Here is a 16,817-nt window from a genome sequence, read left to right on the forward strand (position 1 = left end):
GCAGAGACTGAAGCAGCACAACTTCCCAGTATCTGAGCTATCCAAGCCTATACTTAACAGATAAGCTGTTGTCTTGTACCTGGACACCCCTACAGGAACATTCCTTGACACTTCCTAGCCCCAACACCAAATGTACAGGGGAAATAGGAAAAAGTTGATTAATAAAGGAGTATAGTGGCGGAGGAGAGGTTGTGTAAACAAGTACTCTGGCTAGGAATACAATTTTAGTGGGTTGTATTTATATACATATAATGTACACACATTTTAACAAATATATAAAGGGCATAGGTTGTGTGGAGGAGACAATTTTCATGGTTTATACAATGTTCAAAGGTCTGGTGGAAAAATTTTAGATTAAACAAGATAGCAAAGACTATACGCATGTGGATGGGTGGCAGGGTATATAGAAGAGACTGATCAACATCTTCTGAATTTTGAAATTTCAATTTTTAAAAATTACTATAAATATTCCTCTCCCCAGCACACCAGCTCTAGTAGATAGATATAATGCAAAGCATACATTAAAACAAAACACACATAAAACTAACCTGAGTAGCCATATTATTCTACTGTTTTCCGCTCTCCCATTTTTCCTCACCCCTTTGTTCGTAACTATTATTGTATCATGTCAACTTTAGACTATGCTCCTTAGGCCAGGGAGAAGGAAAATAGGTCTTATATTTATAAAGGGTCTAAACATTTTGGGGCACTGTGAAAAAGTTAATCATAATTATTAAGTATTAAGTCCAAATTGCACAAGTATCTGGTTTATACTCTTTAAAATATAACAAATATACAGCAGAGTAACAAAAAAGGCAGTTCCTTTTATGCCATATTTCCAAGAGCAACAACAGTTGCCATTATGCTGCTGGAGAAGATGCAAAGTTTGACTTCAATCCCACGCACACAGAACAACCAGTTAACTGCCATGCCTATACGTGGTTTAAACAGTTTTTTTCCCCTGTGTAGACAGGCTTTTGCATCTCAAGTGACTTTATCTTCTGATTTGTGCAGGAGACAACACAATCTTTACTGATGGAATTCTAAGATTTTGAGCCCATTTCTTATTATTTGCATCACAATACAATCACTGAAACAAATAATTTGTTTCAAAACCAGCAGGTTTAGATTTAGAAATTTATGTTCCTGGTATTTTCGAAGACTTCATCATAGAGCCAGCTTTGACTAAATTCTTTAGAGTGTTCCATCGCTTCAAAAAGGCGTCTGTACTCTTCTGGGTACAAATTGCCTGTTATAATGTTTTCTGGTATTTCTAGCTCCCTTAACAGTTTACTCCCACTGTTTGGACTCCATGAGCTGAAACACAAGACATTACAAAAAAAAAAAAAAAAAAAAATCATGTTTTAGCATTTCTTTCAGTTACAAAGAAAACAGTAAGATGCAACACTGGGCCCAATTAATTCTCTCTCAATTTCAGGCTGTCAAGAATTCCCTCAGGTGACACCAATTATTCTCTGTGAATGCTGACAATAGGGGCCTCTGTCCATTAGATTCATGAGTTTAATCACAAACTTTTCAGATGGTGAATTTTCCCCTCCATTCATTGTACAACTGAAATAACAGAAAACCTAGGGCATGAATGGGTTTAGATTCCAATGCCTGGGGACAATGAAAGCCATGTTTGTTATGAGGGTGAGACAGTTTGAAGGGTTTAATTACACCTCCCTTTCCCCCCATTATATGAAGTGGTCTGTTTTACTGTACCCCTGTCTCTCCCACTCATATTATGTCACTGCTATCAAATTTAGGAACTGTACAGTTCCTACAGATATCTTGACTGCATTTATTTTCAAGGCAAGGAAAAAGTATGTTTATTAATACTCAGCAGCTGCAAATTAAGAGATACAGGGTCAGCTACAGATTCTGGCATAAGCAGCTAGTGGAAAGTAAGCACCCTGTCAATTTGACAGTCTACAAGAAAGGAACCTGTGATACCCCTTTATACCACTCTTGCTGAATGAGTTATAAAACGTCATTAGCATATTGCCAGGGGGATTATCCACCCACCGGAAGATTGACTACAAACCACTGGCAACACATGAAAGAAAAAACCGTTTATTTATTGGAATAGTTAACCAGAGGCTGGTTCTTCTCAGGGAGCATTCATTTCCCATGAATGGAAAGAGAACACTAATAACCATACCACAGGGAGTAAATGGGGGAACAGTGGATAAGGAAGCCTGAATGTCTTGGAGTGAGGGCTAAAAAAAATATTGGTAGGCAAAACTGACAGAAATAATTTAAAAGCTTAATTTATAAATTAGTTAGTAGAAAACCATTTTAGGCCATCCAGTCTGACCCACTACACTGTGCAATCTATTTTCAACAGTCTTTTATTTAATCTACTTTTGATTTTGGTATTTTGTACATATTAAACTCAATTTCTACTCAGCTTTATGCTGCACATATACACAAATCAAATGAAATAGCAAGAGCAGCTATTCAAAGGAAGTTTCCTCTCAGCTAAACCACACATGCATGTGACATGCCAATGTAATGCTGGCAGATCTTAAAAACAGTGTACAGTTGTGAATTACTTTTTTAAAAATCATAACTTCTCAGATCAAAATCAATTTTCACCTAAACATTGAAAGGCATATCTATGACCTAGAGACTATGTTCCTACCAAACTTCAAGTTTCCATCACCTCCTACTAGGGCTTAGAGTTGTTACAACAACAACAAAAACTACCAAATTTTGTTTAGAAAAAACTTATTCTATTCTGCCTATGCTTTAAAATCAGCCATTTTTGGTGAAACACTTTCACAAAAAGTTTATTCCCTGAGTGAGAACATACGAACCAGAGTTAAAAGGTTGAGCGACTCTAATACAGTTGTTGCTGTGTGATCTGCTTAAAACTGGTGGTTATTTTGCTTGTCACAGCTCAACAGTCTAACTTCTCTAGGTTGCACTGGGAGTTTGATTGTTCTGGGTTTTTTAGCTTTCTGTGCTTCAGTTTACACGAGGTTCCCACTAATTAACAGAAACGCTATTAGAGTTGGCATCCCTACTGCACTCTGCATAACGTAACTTGACATATTTTCCCATTAGGACACTATACCATTAATGATTACTAGGGCTGTTGATTAATTGTGATTAATTGCAGTTTTAATTGCACTGTTAAACAATAGAATACCAATTTAAATTTATTAAGTATTTTGGATGTTTTTCTACATTTTCATATATATTGTATTCTGTGTTGTAATTGAAATCAAAGTGTATATTATTTTTATCATAAATATTTGCACTGTAAAAATGATAAAAGCAATAGTATTTTTCAATTAACTTCAAACGAGTACTGTAATGCAATCTCTTTGTTGTGAAAGTGGACCTTACAAATATAGATTTTTGTTACGTAACTGCCCTCAAAAACAAAAAGTAGAACTTCAGAGCCTACAAGTCCACTCAGTCCTACTTCTTGTTCAGTCAATCGCTAAGACAAACAAGTTTGTTTACATTTACAGGAGATAATTCTGCCCTCTTCTTATTTACAACGTCACCAGAAAGTGAGAAAAGGTATTTGCATGGCATTGCAAGGTATTTACATGCCAGATATGCTAAACATTTATATGCCCCTTTATGCTTTGGCCACCGTTCCAGAGGACACACTTCCATACTGATGATGCTCGTTAAAAAAATAATGCATTAATTAAATTTGTGATTGACCTCCTTGGGGGAGAATTGTATGTCTCCTGCTCTGTGTTTTACCCACAATCTGCCATATATTTCATGTTATAGTAGTCTCGGATGATAACTCAGCAAATGTGCATTTTAAGAACACTTTTGCTGCAGATTTGACAAAACACAAAGAAGATACCAATGTGAGATTTCTAAAGATAGCTACAGCACTCAACCTAAGGTTTAAGAATCTGAAGTCCCTTCCAAAATCAGAGGGATAAGGCGTGGAGCATGCTTTCAGAAGTCTTAAAAGAGCAACGCTCTGATGCAGAAACTACAGAACCCAACCACCAAAAGAGAAAATCAACCTTCTGCTGGTGGCATCTGACTCAGATAATGAAAATGAACATGCGTCGTTCCGCACTGCTTTGGATTGTTATCGAGCAGAACCCGTCATGAGCCTAGATGCATGTCCCCTGGAATGGTGGTTGAAGCAAGAAGGGACATATGAATCTTTAGCGCATCTGGCACGTAAATATCTTGCGACGCTGGCTACAACAGTGCCATGCGAACGCCTGTTCTCACTTTCAGGGGACACTGTAAATAAGATGCGGGCAGCATTATCTCCTGCAAATGTAAACAAATTTGTCTGTCTGAGCGACTGGCAGAACAAGAAGTAGGACTGAGTGGACTTGCAGGCTCTAAAATTTTACATTGTTTTGTTTTTGAATGCACTTTTTTTGCACATAATTCTATATTTCTAAGTTCAAATTTCATGATAAAGAGATTGCACTACAGTACTTGTATTATGTGAATTGAAAAATACTATTTCTTTTGTTTTTTTACAGTGCAAATATTTATAATAAAAATAAATATAAAGTGAGCTCTGTACACTTTGTATTCTGTATTGTAATTGAAATCAATATAATTGAAAATGTAATAAACATTCCAAAATATTTAAATAAATGGTATTCTCTTATTGTTTAACAGTGCGATTAATTAGTTTAATTGCTTGACAGCCCTAATGATTATTCTCTTTAACCATTATCAGCAATACAGTTTTTAATCTATATGTAAAGGTGGGGCTGCCCCTGTATGCCCCCTTGCAGCCCACTGTTGCACTGTGGGAGTGCCCAGATTAATTCACCTGACAGCAACAAATTCACTTTAACAGCCAGGGGCACAGAGAAGCCAGCACACATTACAGAAGAGCATATCCTCTTTTAATAAGGCTCAGGACAGGAGCAATTCAAACAAACAGTTCATAAGGCCTTCACCTCTGAATCCTGCGTCTGTTGCCACACAGACTCTAATTAGACAAGTCTCCTAGAGCCTGAAAGGAAAGAGCCCACCACCCATCACAGTCTGCATGGCTTCCACTCCCATCTCTCTGAGCTCTCTCTTCCTGTTTATATAGCCCAGACATAGGGCAGGACAGAGACTCCTCAATTTTACCCCAGCTGTTGGCTCCAGCCAGTCATTCAGGGAGTAGTGCATGTCTGCACACCACAGTACAATATTTTTTGCTAATTACTTTTCTAAAATATTTTAATGCAGCATTATGTAGAATGTCTTGTTGAAATTCAGATTTATATACAAACCCAAAAATATAATGGGAAACCCTAATATTTTAAATTAGCATTTACAGAAACAAACCCATGTAAATAAACTTGTTAATAAATTGATAGAGAAGAAAATCTTTTAACATGCAAGAAGCTAGGACAATTTATAAAATTTAAAAATTTTCAGACTACGTTATCTATCAATCTATTTTAGAATGAACGCACGAACCCTTCTTCTCAACTAGTTCCATTATATAGTTTCATTTGTTGAAAAATATCCAGACACAGAGTTGTGAGTTGGCAATGCTGATTTTGATATGCAACTTAATATTCTTATGCATGTTTGCAAATTGCATTTGAGAATACATTTATTCAAGAAATACTGGAAAGTATGTCTGCATTTAAAAAATAAATAATTTACAGTATGCAATTTCTCAGCCCCACAGAGTAATGGCAGAGTAATTTTTAATTTGTTGCTAAAATCTTCATTTCCAATCACATAGTATTTTGAGCAACTGTAAGTTTATTCTGCATGTAGTTGTATAGAATTAAAGGAATACTAAACTGTATCTGGACTAAAACAATGAGGAGTCCTTGTGGCACTTTTGAGACTAAAATTTATTTGGGCAAAAGCTTTCGTGGGCTAGACTGGGAATGGTTGGGTCATGACAAAACCTAAACTTAATTTCCCCAATACTAATTTCTCCCTACTGTTACTCACACATTCTTGTAAACTGTCTGTAATGGGCCACTCTTTTACCACTTCAAAAGTTATTTTTCCTCCCTTGGTATCCTGATGTTAATTGATTTATCTCGTTAGACTGACCTCACACTTGGTAAAGCAACCCCCATCCTTTCATGTATGTATACCTGCTCCTATATTTTCATTCCATACCTCTGATTAAATGGGTTCTAGCCCACGAAAGCTTATTCCCAAATAAATTTGTTAGTCTCAAAGGTGCCACAAGGACTCCTCGTTGTTTTTGCTGATACAGACTAACACGGCTACCACTCTGAAACCCGTATCTGGACTGTAAAGAATAATCCTTTAAGAACAAAACACTACTAAATTGTCTTGAACCTTTCAGTCATTTATCTGGTGAAAAATTGTAATATAACTTTTCCATATACTTACTTAAGTCTATCAATTAGTTTAGACTTGCGTTTAGCAAGACACTGTTTTATCATAAGAATAAAGGTAGATGAATTTGTGGTTGTCATGCCACCTGTAAATAAATTCCTCCGTGGTGTCATTCGTACTAAACATAAGTGGTCGTTTGGCAGCAGCTGCAACAAGAACAAAAAGTTAACGAAAATAGGTCATAGTTAAGACTACACTATTTGTATCAAGGAAACGCATTTCTTTAAGTCACAGGGAAAGACTTCTCAAAGTAAACTATTCTTTTAGTTAGCAGAAAAAGAAATGAGATCCAATGGTTGGCAGCTAAAGCTAGATAAATACAGACTAAACATAATGTGCAATTCTTTTTTTAAACAGTGAAGATAATTAACCATTTTTAAAACAGTGAATGTAATTAATCACTGATGGGGGATTTTACATCACTTTGAGTCTCTAAATCAAGACAGGATATCTTTCTAAAAGATATGCTATAGCTCAAACAGAAGTTACAGGCTTGATGAAGAAATTTTCAGATGAGGTTATTTTGGCCTGTGTTATGCAAGAGGTTACATGAAATAATCATAATGGTCTGGCCTTAAAAAATCTGAAACTAACTCATTTTAATTGTCTGTCTTTTGGACAAATATGGAATACTATGGTGTAACATTTGTTAAGACTGTCCTCCTACCTGCGAAGTGTCTGAATAACTTATTTTTATCCTTAAAGATAAAGGTAGTTTTGTACTGGCAGAAACAGATACATGACCCAATAGATCTTGTCCATCTCTAATTCCCGACTCTATGAAGTGATCTTAACATATCTTATACAATCCATTTGATGTGTAGCCATCAGCTAAAGTGTCACCTCATATGACCTATGCTGTAATTATGGGGACATTGGATGAGTCTATAAAGCTGTCAAATATGATATAATCAAAACATGCAAAGTAAGATTCAGTATAACAAAAAAAAAAAAAAAAAAAGTCCTTTATGGGTTTTATTCCTAAAATCTTAGCTTAAAAAGAGCCACCATTGGGTAATATAATATACTGATGAGTTTTAATACCAAAGTTCTATAAAAAATGATAAAAATGTTTTCTTTTCTTTTCTTTTTTTTTTTAAACTTCAGGATTTTGTTTCAATTTAAACATTGTCCCTGGCAATTTAAACTATTCTATCTATAGCCCAATAATTTTTGCATCATTGTGCTAGCATGAGAACATGAATTTGCAACTGAGCAGTGAAGTACAAGTATTACACAAAACATTAGAAGCAAAAGTGGATTTTGATTTTTTTTTCAATTCTGTTTTACTAATCTAAAGCGTTATCAGTAGCAGCCTACACAATATATTTTTTAAAGAGATGATCCTTAACCCAAGTGTCCCTTCAAAAAGTCTTATTTTCTTCTTTTCCCATTTATTCTGTCTGCTGCATGTGTCACCTTGGTTAATAAAAAGATACTAGTTGGGTTCAGTTTCACTTTTGTTTATAAATCACAAATCCACTCCCTACTTTTTATGCACAGAGCACATTGTGTCTGAATTTCCTACAATGAAAGGGAGTATTTCAATAAAAAACATCTCAATTAAATAAAGGGAATTCATGAATTTTCTTATAAAAATTTGTAATGCAATTAACCCCCCCTCCCCCCCCAAATCTAAATTTTGAGCCTAAATTGTTGGACAGCATCTCTAAAGAAAGAGACCATACGTGTGGGTCTTACCATGCTCTTTGGTATTGCAAGTCCCCTGGTTTTTGAATTAGTCAAAAATGAAGACCAAGGTTCCTGGGAGGAAAAAAAAAGTTAAAGTTTAGAGTATTTTGTCATGGCTTCGTAATTTTTTTTTTCTAAGTCTTTTGCCAAATATTACACAAATATCGTTTCTAAAACTTGATCTAAAATTGGCTGAATATATTGAAAATAAAAACATGAATTGAAGTCTTTTAAAAGAGTGCAATGGCCCAGATTCAGGAAGTTACTTAAGCATGTACCTAACCTTAAGCATGTGAGTAGCCTTCGGGGGAACTACTTGGGTGCTTAAAGTTAAGCACCTATTTAGGTAACCTTCCTGAATTGGGCCAAAAGCTGCAAAACTGTGGACAAAGGAATTATTTCTCGAGAAAATACCTCCAGATTTCCAAGTTCTTCCCATCTTTTTTATATTATATATGAACGTTTGTATTGGATTAATTTCTAAAAGAAACTCCAGCACAAATCCCTTTTATGTTCAGCAACTGCCAATTCATATATGCTATAGTTCTGTCTACAGCTACCTACTGCTTGTTCATCCTGGATTGGTTCCTTCCTGCCCACTCATCTTACTCTCTCTTGTGCACAGTGCCTGATGAACCTCTCTGCCCATGGGTTCTGTCTAAGTACTTATCTGGCCCCTATCACTGTTGTATCTGAGCATCTCCCATACATTTATGACTGTATAGTCACAGGCCCTGTGTGGTAGGTCAGAAATAATTCCATTTTCCAGATGGGAAGTGAAGCACAAAGTTTTGAGTGACCTGGAACAAATTCACAATCTGTAGGTGAGGCAGAAACTGAACCCAGATCTCCTTGGTCCCAATGCAAAGCTCCAACCACAAGATCATCTCCCCTCCCTGGTGCCTGAATCTGCTTTCCTACCCCTCCATACTTCAAAGCGCAAGCTAGAGTCAAATGAATTATAATACCGTGCCTTGGCTACAAGTGGGAAACAGACTTCGTGCTATCAAAGGCAAATGGGTTAGCTGGTGCCAGCCTTTTAGGGTTGAGGAGAGTGGAACAGGACAGGAAGAATCAGTATGGGTCAGGGGTTTGAGTCAGCAGGAGCTGGAACACACTTCAATCAGCCCACAAAGTAGGAGCGTTATTTCTATTCACTTGATGCCAACCCAAACCTTTCAATAAATACTTAAAAAAAAAGCATGGAGCCAACCTCTAAAAGCCTGAAACACAAAAGTGTTTCTGCCAAGAAAACCGAAGTGCCCTGGGGACTTTAAAAAGTGTTACTAGGCTTATTTATTTAAATATCCCATTTTAAAGCTACACTTGTTGGAGTTATTTTTGTTTTTTTTAAAGAAACCTGTCCGTAGTTTAAGACTGCTGAGCTTCTTGTTTTTAATTTAGAAAAGAGACGTTCCAAATTTAAAAACCCTAGTTTTAGAGCTAAACTAAAAATAATTGTTAACATTTCAATCAGATTTGAGTTTTAAAAAAAAGGTAAATATCTGGGGTAACAGAGTGAATAATACATTTTATGTCACAAATTCTGAAGACAGGAAGTTCTAAAGAAAATGTTCACAGATCATTAACTATAATGGTACCCTTATAAAAGCATTTTCAACTCAGAAAACTAAAAATATGTAGCGTTTTAGACAATTTCATTGTTTACTATAAAAAGCATTTAGCTCAGTAGACATCATCATAGACAGTACAAAATACTCACCATGTGCAGAAGCTGAATTTCACAGGCTGTTTGCCATAGCACACTTAACGCTTGATAACTCCTTAGTTCACCAGGTTTTGCAGTCAACACCTGACAGAAAGACAAAGTTGGAAAAAAAATTATTTCTGTATCTATTCACTCCAAAATCCTTATAGATGTCACTTAACTTTGAATTTGCTGTCTCTTGAGAACTTAAGTCTAAAATTTCAAGCTCCACTCACTTTATGTCCACTCCAAGCTCAACTTTAGAACTCACACAACATGCACCACACACTATTTTAGGCCTCCCTGTCAGATGAACTCATTAGAAACACAGATTCCACTATAAAACCACTTTACTTCATATAGTATTTTAATATTTAAAATTACCTTCTTAAACTGCATAAGAACATCTATATTAACCTCTTTACTAGGAGAGTGAAAGAAATATTACGAAAGAACAAGAAAATACTCACCCATTCACTCTACCTCTACAAGAGCCAAAGGATTACCCAAGTTTGGGATATGTTACTGTTATTGCATAGATTTCATTTTACATTAAAGCTAGTACTATTTCTAAGAAAGAGGATCATGCAGCCAATTTGTTAAAACAGCTCCAGATGATGGACTGTATGAATGTCAAAAAGGTTTTCTAAGGCACCTTCATAAGAAGCCTGGCAATTCAATTCAATATTATATGTCAAACAACTTCCAGGAAGGAAAAAACCCAACATTTCAGTTACTCCTGAACTGAGCAAAGACAGAAGTGCATGCATCTATTGTGCAGTGATTTCATTTTTAAATATATATATAAAATGACTTGACACAATGATCAACTGAAAAATGGAGCCAGATGTGCCCTTACCTAGGGAAGTGGATTCCAACAGTATTTATCCAAGACAGGCATTCAGCTCATATCAGGGTAAGGGGGGCGCTTTTGGGGGAGGGGTTACAGAAATTGCATGAAGAGAGTGGTAAAATTAGTGTAAAGAAGTAACACCATAGTGGTGACACTAAAAGAAATGGGCTGCCCTTTTTGCCAATTATTTTATCATTAAAGAAAATCACTGCTGAACTGCAAATTTAGTGGTATTTAAACCCTTTATTTTATAAGAGAATACAAATTAAGTATTTAGAAACATATGGGATAAACTGGATTACATAGGTACATCTAGAAATCCTAATATTTACAAAAATACCTGATATTTATATCAAGATTTAGTAGGATTTGTTTGTAAAAAAATAAATAAATAAATAAATAAAAAGATATGAAAATCACAGGTGCAGGTCTCCCAGTGGAACGTGGTCACCACTGAAAGAATATATATTACTTTCAGCCAGATCCTCCCTGGAAGAGCACAAGCAGTGGCGCCAATTCAGATATTTCTTGGAGGGAAGGCAAATTCTGGTGTTCCCCACCCTGCCAGGGAGGTGTTCCAACCCATGCTTGTGTCACTCCCGCGTCAAGGATGCTGAGTCTCTCTCAGCCAAGACTCCTCTCTCGCACTCACAAAGCGCATGAACTAGTGCCACCAGTAGCTGAATTCTTGGTGGACTTCCCTGTTGTACAGGAACAGACTCCCTGTGTGCCAGAGGCCGCAACACCATTTGGCTGGGCCACACCTGTTTGTACAGAGGGGCAACCGGTCAAATTTCAGTGGCAATGTGACCATGCAGCCAGAGCAATGTTCCAGTCCACTCTGGCAGAAGCCATACTGATTTAGTACAGAATCACTGCTTAAAAGGTGTTGGGCCATGCTCCCCAGTTCCCGCCCGGTGACCTATAGAACTTTGGGCAATTGCTAAGACTTTGGCGGGAGAGGGCTTCACTGGATCCCTCTCTTCCAGCATGCAGGGTGGCAGGCCAAATGAAATTATGCCAGGCTGGATATTACCCCTGGGCCACCAGTTGCCCATCCCTTTCTTTTGGTCTGGTGGTAAACCCCCATGCTAGTTTTCAAAGTAGACTATTAAGATGGAGTGTTCATTTGTGAAAAGCTAATCTGAATACCAAGCACCAGAGGAAGGAGCTGCATCAACAAAGGTGATCCCAAAGGGAGTCACAGCATGAAAAAATCTGGGAACTACTGTTACTGCATTAAAAAATATACAAACAGAAGTGTTGGTTTTCCATCAAGCACCAGCATGTCTTCAATATATCTGGCTTCTTCTGACAGTCCCTCACATGAAGAGCATTCTAATTTGTGACACTCATTTCCTTTAAAACAAACTGTGTTTTTACAAACAAACATTCCTTCAGGAGGAGCAAGCAGCAGAGAGATAGTCTCTCCCCCTTTTGTAAGAAAAATATCCTTAAGTAAATAAAAAGGAAGAACATTTTTTAAGTAACATGGATAAAATGCCTCTACACAGAATGTTTTAGAGTTTTCAATGAAGCATCAGCTTCTCTTTATTAATCAGTGAAATCTCTTGTACTTAAACATACCTTGTACTCTTTTTCACTAACAAACATGTTCAGTTCTATTCTTCCATATCTGTATATGGAACTGCGTTCATACATGACAAAGATAAGCTTCCAAAGATTGTTTCTTTCCTTTTTTTGGGGAAGGAATCCAATAATTTTTACAGGAACATCTGTTTTGAAAATGAGCAAAGGTATCTTTGAATTTTCAAATATGTACTGCACAACCTCAACAACACTAAAGTGTAAGTTACAAACACGAGAGCAAGCATTATTTTAACCTGAATGTATTTACAGATTTTGTTATTGCTCAGGTATGGCTTAGAGTATGGCCCACCACTGAATGCAGTTTGTGTCTGTCTGAATCTCCATTAAAGAGGTGCAAACAATTGACACTACATATTCCACCATACACTACATATTCCACCATACATACCACAGAAAATGCCAGACTACTTAAGTAAAATTGAGGATTACCTACTGGGCATGTAGTATCTATGAGTCATATCTCTGTATTAAAGAAGATGATAGATGTACTCCACTCCATTTTATACAAAATTGAGCAAGGCCCTCAAGCACCTGCCAAACTGCCTCTGAGGCCTCCATTATGTACCCACAACGTTAGGTTGATTTTCAATTTACCTGCTGTCCAAGGAACCGCCATGATGCCCAAATTTTCAAAAAGTTTCTCAGAGTACATAGCAGGTGGTTTCATAGATCCACAGCCCAAAGGGTCCAATCTGAAGAAGTCACAATAAACAACTTCTAATTGTCCATGTAGGCTGTTCTCCAGAGACTGAAAGCAATGGTGAAGTTAAAATTTAAGTTTTCAATATCAATAATTTGGACACATCCTATGTATTTTTCCATCTGAAAACAAAAACTCAACGAATTATCTTTAAAATAAAAAGATTCTGTAAGTACTAATTAAAAATACCAAACATTGCTCACAGACCTAGCTATTGAAAATGCATCCGATGAAGTGAGCTGTAGCTCACAAAAGCTTATGCTCTAATAAATTTGTTAGTCTCTAAGGTGCCACAAGTACTCCTTTTCTTTTTGCGAATACAGACTAACACGGCTGCTACTCTGAAACCAGCTATTGAAATGTTACATATAGGCCAGCTACTTTTATGATGGAAGGCAGATGTATTTTTTACATATTTAGCATTTGCTCAACTGGAACTTTAGAATGCACTATTAAACTTGTGTAACTTTTGGTAATTTTTAACATACATTTGATTGGCATAACAACTAAAAATGAATATACACAAAGAAGTTGAGTGAGTTGCTCATGCTTATGCCAAGTTAACAGCAGAGCTGGAAACAAGCAGGAATCTTGGCTCCCAAATCTCAGTCTCTCCGAAACAGCAAAAAAAGCTCCAAATGTGCAGACCTCCAGGCTCATGCAAAGCCCCACTAAAATCATGGCCCCAACAGTCTACATGCCTGGAGTCAATTGCAGGATCCAGGACAAAAGTTTAATCAGGTAAAATAATCATTGAAAATAGCTAAGAATATTTGTAGAAGCTTCTGAAGACCACATGAAAACATCTTACTTAAAAACACAGTCAGGATCATTTAGGTGACTATTAGCCACAAATCTATGTATGTCCCTGTTTAAAGAGACCTCAACTGGAAATCCTGCACAAACAGGAGAAACTAACTGGCTATAAATGAGAAACAGTGAAAGGCAAAGTGCTGTCAAGTGTGCAAAGTAAACAAATTAAAAAAAGAAAAATATTTTTTCCTGCCATCTTTAACTTGTGTTTATCTTAAATGTTACTTGTAACAGGTAAAAAAAAGTTCGAACAAATGTGTGATTTTAAATTAATTTTTCATTTTCCTATCTCACTATAAATTTCAGATACCCTTACAAAGAAACATACCTGTAAATTTGGAAGGAAAGCTTTGTCGCTCTCCAGAGCTACCACTCGGGCACCTGCATTGAGTAGTGTCCGGGTCAAGACTCCAGGACCTGGAAAAATCATCACTGTTTAGCTCTATCCTTTAACATTGACTCCCAAAGGACATAACTGGTGCACACGCCTTTCAAGAAGGAGAAAAATAAGTTTACCTAAATATTGGAGGGGGAGCAGGGTGGGGGGGAGGGAGATTAGATAAAGAATTATGCCCTAAATCTGCAACGTGAGTAAAAGTAAGCATGAGTGCAAATTTTTGCGGCATAAGAGCTTTAGACAGTAGTCAGACACACTCTCCCAAATTTCTGGAGATCTCTACAGTTGTTCTACAATTTTCTCTTCAAGCTCTGACAGTCTAAATGGACCTTCAGTCTTGATCTGCATTGCTACTGTTTCGCAGCTGAGCGTCTCCTGAGCAGCAACTGAGAAATGTGTGGTTGTAATGTAAAGAAAAAGGCAGTGTGGATACACTGAGACCACATTTACTGGACTTGTGATAAGCAGTTTTTGAAAAAAAAGGTGTGTATGTAGTTCAGTCAAAAATGTTTCTATGCTGAAATATAGGCTTACAGGTATTAATATACAATACCATAATAATAATTTAATTAAAATTAATTGTATTTGACTGTTTATGCATATTCAGAATTACTTTTTCCTTTATTAAATGGACTGGTGAGGGAAAATAACTAATGAGGCAACAGCAATCCCTAGCTTTTCAATGTTTCTCCCCATGTGGTAATGCCTTACACTTTAGATACTCTGTTCTGAGTTCTGTTTGAAATATTTAGAAAATGTGCAGAACAGGAAAAGGAAATGCCAGGAAAGCCAATGCTAAAGCTCCCTTTCACATCAGTGGGGCAGCAGCAGACACTTTTCCATAAGAGCTCCAGACACAGAGAGCAGGCAGAACCTAATTTTAATATCACATGCAAAGAACAACCAGTAGGACACAGCACCCCACTATTGCACTGCAGTGTCAGTACTTAATATGAACCCATATCAGGGTGTAGAGCTTGAAGCTGTGATCATAACATTCCAGCAAAGATGCAAGATATTGTCGTGTTACTGAAACAGAACTTTCTAGCATTAAAACTACTCCTAATGAAGTCTGATAATTTCTTTATAATCTCCATCCCTCTTCAAATACTAGAGCCTAAAGTCAGTTTTGCAGAGACCTACAATCAGATTTAAGTTCAATGCACTGATTTTTCAGGCTGTGCGGATTGCCAACCTAGCCCCAGAATATTAGACCAATGCTGAAGACACTGGACAAGAGCCACCACTTCACTCTTTATTCCCAGCATTATGTTTTACACCGTTTTGCTTAGGTACTTCCAAAAATTTTAAAGTTAATATTTCCGTGTGTACATTTACAAGGTTTCCCTTCATCCCATCCCCAATGACCATAAGCCACCAAGCCCCACTGTCCCACTAACACAGCGGCTCCTGCCCGGCACCAGATGCGGCGAGGACCCCAACGGTAAAAGAGCTGGGGCGCAGTTGCCCCGTTCCCAGAATAACCCCTTGGCTTTCCCCGCCAGCCTGGGGCCCTGTCTCGAGGTGGCTCCCCCAGAGCTGACGAGGCCTAGGAGACACATTTGAAAGTTTAAACTCAGAGGCTGACAAGTTTTTAAGCAGCACTTAGTCTCCCAGCTCCCTCCTCCGTGACCCCAGCCCTGGCGCATGATGGCTGCCTGAGGTCTGCCGCGGCCCAGCGGGTCCGTGCTCGGCGCTGCAGGAAGCGACACGGGCAGGGCCGCGGGGCGCTTACCCGGCTCGCACTCCAGGACGACGGGCTCGGGGCCACACTCCAGGCTCGCGCTCACGGCGCGGGCCAGGTCGGGGCAGGCGATGAACCTGCGCAGCGGGGGGGAGGGCCGCGCCCTCTCCAGGACCAGCCGCGCCGCCTCGGACGCCTCCGGGAGCCGCAGCTGGAGCCGGGAGTCCGGGCGCTGCCGCGACTCCTGCCCCAGGCCGCGCCACGGAGCCCGGCAGCCGGGGAGGCCGCACAGCAAGGGCCTGAGCGCGGCGGCCGCGGTCCCCAGAGCCGCCAGCACCGAGCGCCGCCCGCTGGGCCCCGGGGACGGCAACGCGGCCAGCATCTCCGCGCGCCGAGTCCGAGCCGCACCCCCACGTGGGTGATCTTCCCGGCCAGTAAACACAGGACAGGGCGCAAGCGCCCCGGTCTACGTCACTTCCGCTTCCGCTTCCGCCAGCAGGCGGCGGCGCACGGTCCCAGGCTCTCTAGCTTCTCCGCTCTATGATTTTGGGCCGTCAAGTCTCCTCTCCTCTAAGGTGCCAGCCCTGCGTCGCCGGAAGTCCGCAGCAGAGCCCGCGGGCGCCGCCGCGAAGGTCAGGTCGTGCCCGCCAGAGCCCCCTCACCCAGCGCCGGCCATGGCCGCCCGGAGCCCTGCCGGGGCAGCCGGGCACCTAGGTAGGAGATGGAGGCTCCTCTGCCTACCCCCTTCCCCTGTCCGCGCGGAGCCGGGTCCGGGACCCCGGGCGGGGGTAACCCGGGAACGAGCAGAGGCGAAGGAAGGGGGGTGGCGGTTGCGGGGCTCGGAGCGCGGGTGGCCCCCCGCTCTGTGGCGGGGAGAGCGCGGTGCCGGGTCATGGGGCACGGGGAAGGGGGGGGGGAAGTGTCGATGCGGAGGCGACGTGGAGCGCGGCGGAAGCTCTCGCGTCAGCCCGCGGGAGGGCGAGGAGCCCGGGGCCGAGATGCCGCCTCTCCCGGCGC

General features: G+C 39.6%; 2 protein-coding genes across 10 annotated transcripts in view; one reads left to right on the forward strand and one right to left on the reverse strand.

Annotated features, from left to right (window-relative positions):
* Positions 1-217: 217 nt before the first annotated feature.
* Positions 218-16,266, reverse strand: TFB2M (transcription factor B2, mitochondrial). The gene is made up of 8 exons (XM_038393980.2): positions 15,852-16,266; positions 14,048-14,136; positions 12,801-12,954; positions 12,183-12,331; positions 9,758-9,847; positions 8,044-8,106; positions 6,337-6,488; positions 218-1,317 (listed from the first exon to the last, which is right to left on the reverse strand). The coding sequence occupies exons 1-8, from the start codon at positions 16,180-16,182 to the stop codon at positions 1,131-1,133; spliced, it is 1,215 nt and encodes a 404-aa protein (XP_038249908.1). The 5' UTR covers positions 16,183-16,266; the 3' UTR covers positions 218-1,130.
* Positions 16,267-16,305: 39 nt separating this feature from the next.
* The window catches only part of CNST (consortin, connexin sorting protein), a 121,703-nt gene continuing 121,191 nt past the window's right edge, over positions 16,306-16,817 (forward strand). For all 9 annotated transcript variants that reach the window (XM_043512270.1, XM_038393970.2, XM_038393969.2 and 6 more), the window contains exon 1: positions 16,306-16,514. The gene's annotated coding sequence lies outside the window, so the exon portion shown is untranslated. The remainder of the gene's footprint in view (positions 16,515-16,817) is intronic.

The sequence above is a fragment of the Dermochelys coriacea genome, chromosome 3, assembly GCF_009764565.3.
Source record: "Dermochelys coriacea isolate rDerCor1 chromosome 3, rDerCor1.pri.v4, whole genome shotgun sequence".
Taxonomy (NCBI): Eukaryota; Metazoa; Chordata; order Testudines; family Dermochelyidae; genus Dermochelys; species Dermochelys coriacea.

What these genes read in the sequence shown, in the direction of transcription:
- TFB2M (XM_038393980.2), bottom strand. Translation starts at nt 16,182, where the DNA reads ATGCTGGCCGCGTTGCCGTCCCCGGGGCCCAGCGGGCGGCGCTCGGTG. An exon ending in CTTTCCTTCCAAATTTACAG is followed by an intron (nt 12,955 to 14,047) that starts GTATGTTTCTTT and finishes CATTGCTTTCAG; the next exon opens with TCTCTGGAGAACAGCCTACA. An exon ending in AAATTCAGCTTCTGCACATG is followed by an intron (nt 8,107 to 9,757) that starts GTGAGTATTTTG and finishes TTTTCCTCCCAG; the next exon opens with GAACCTTGGTCTTCATTTTT.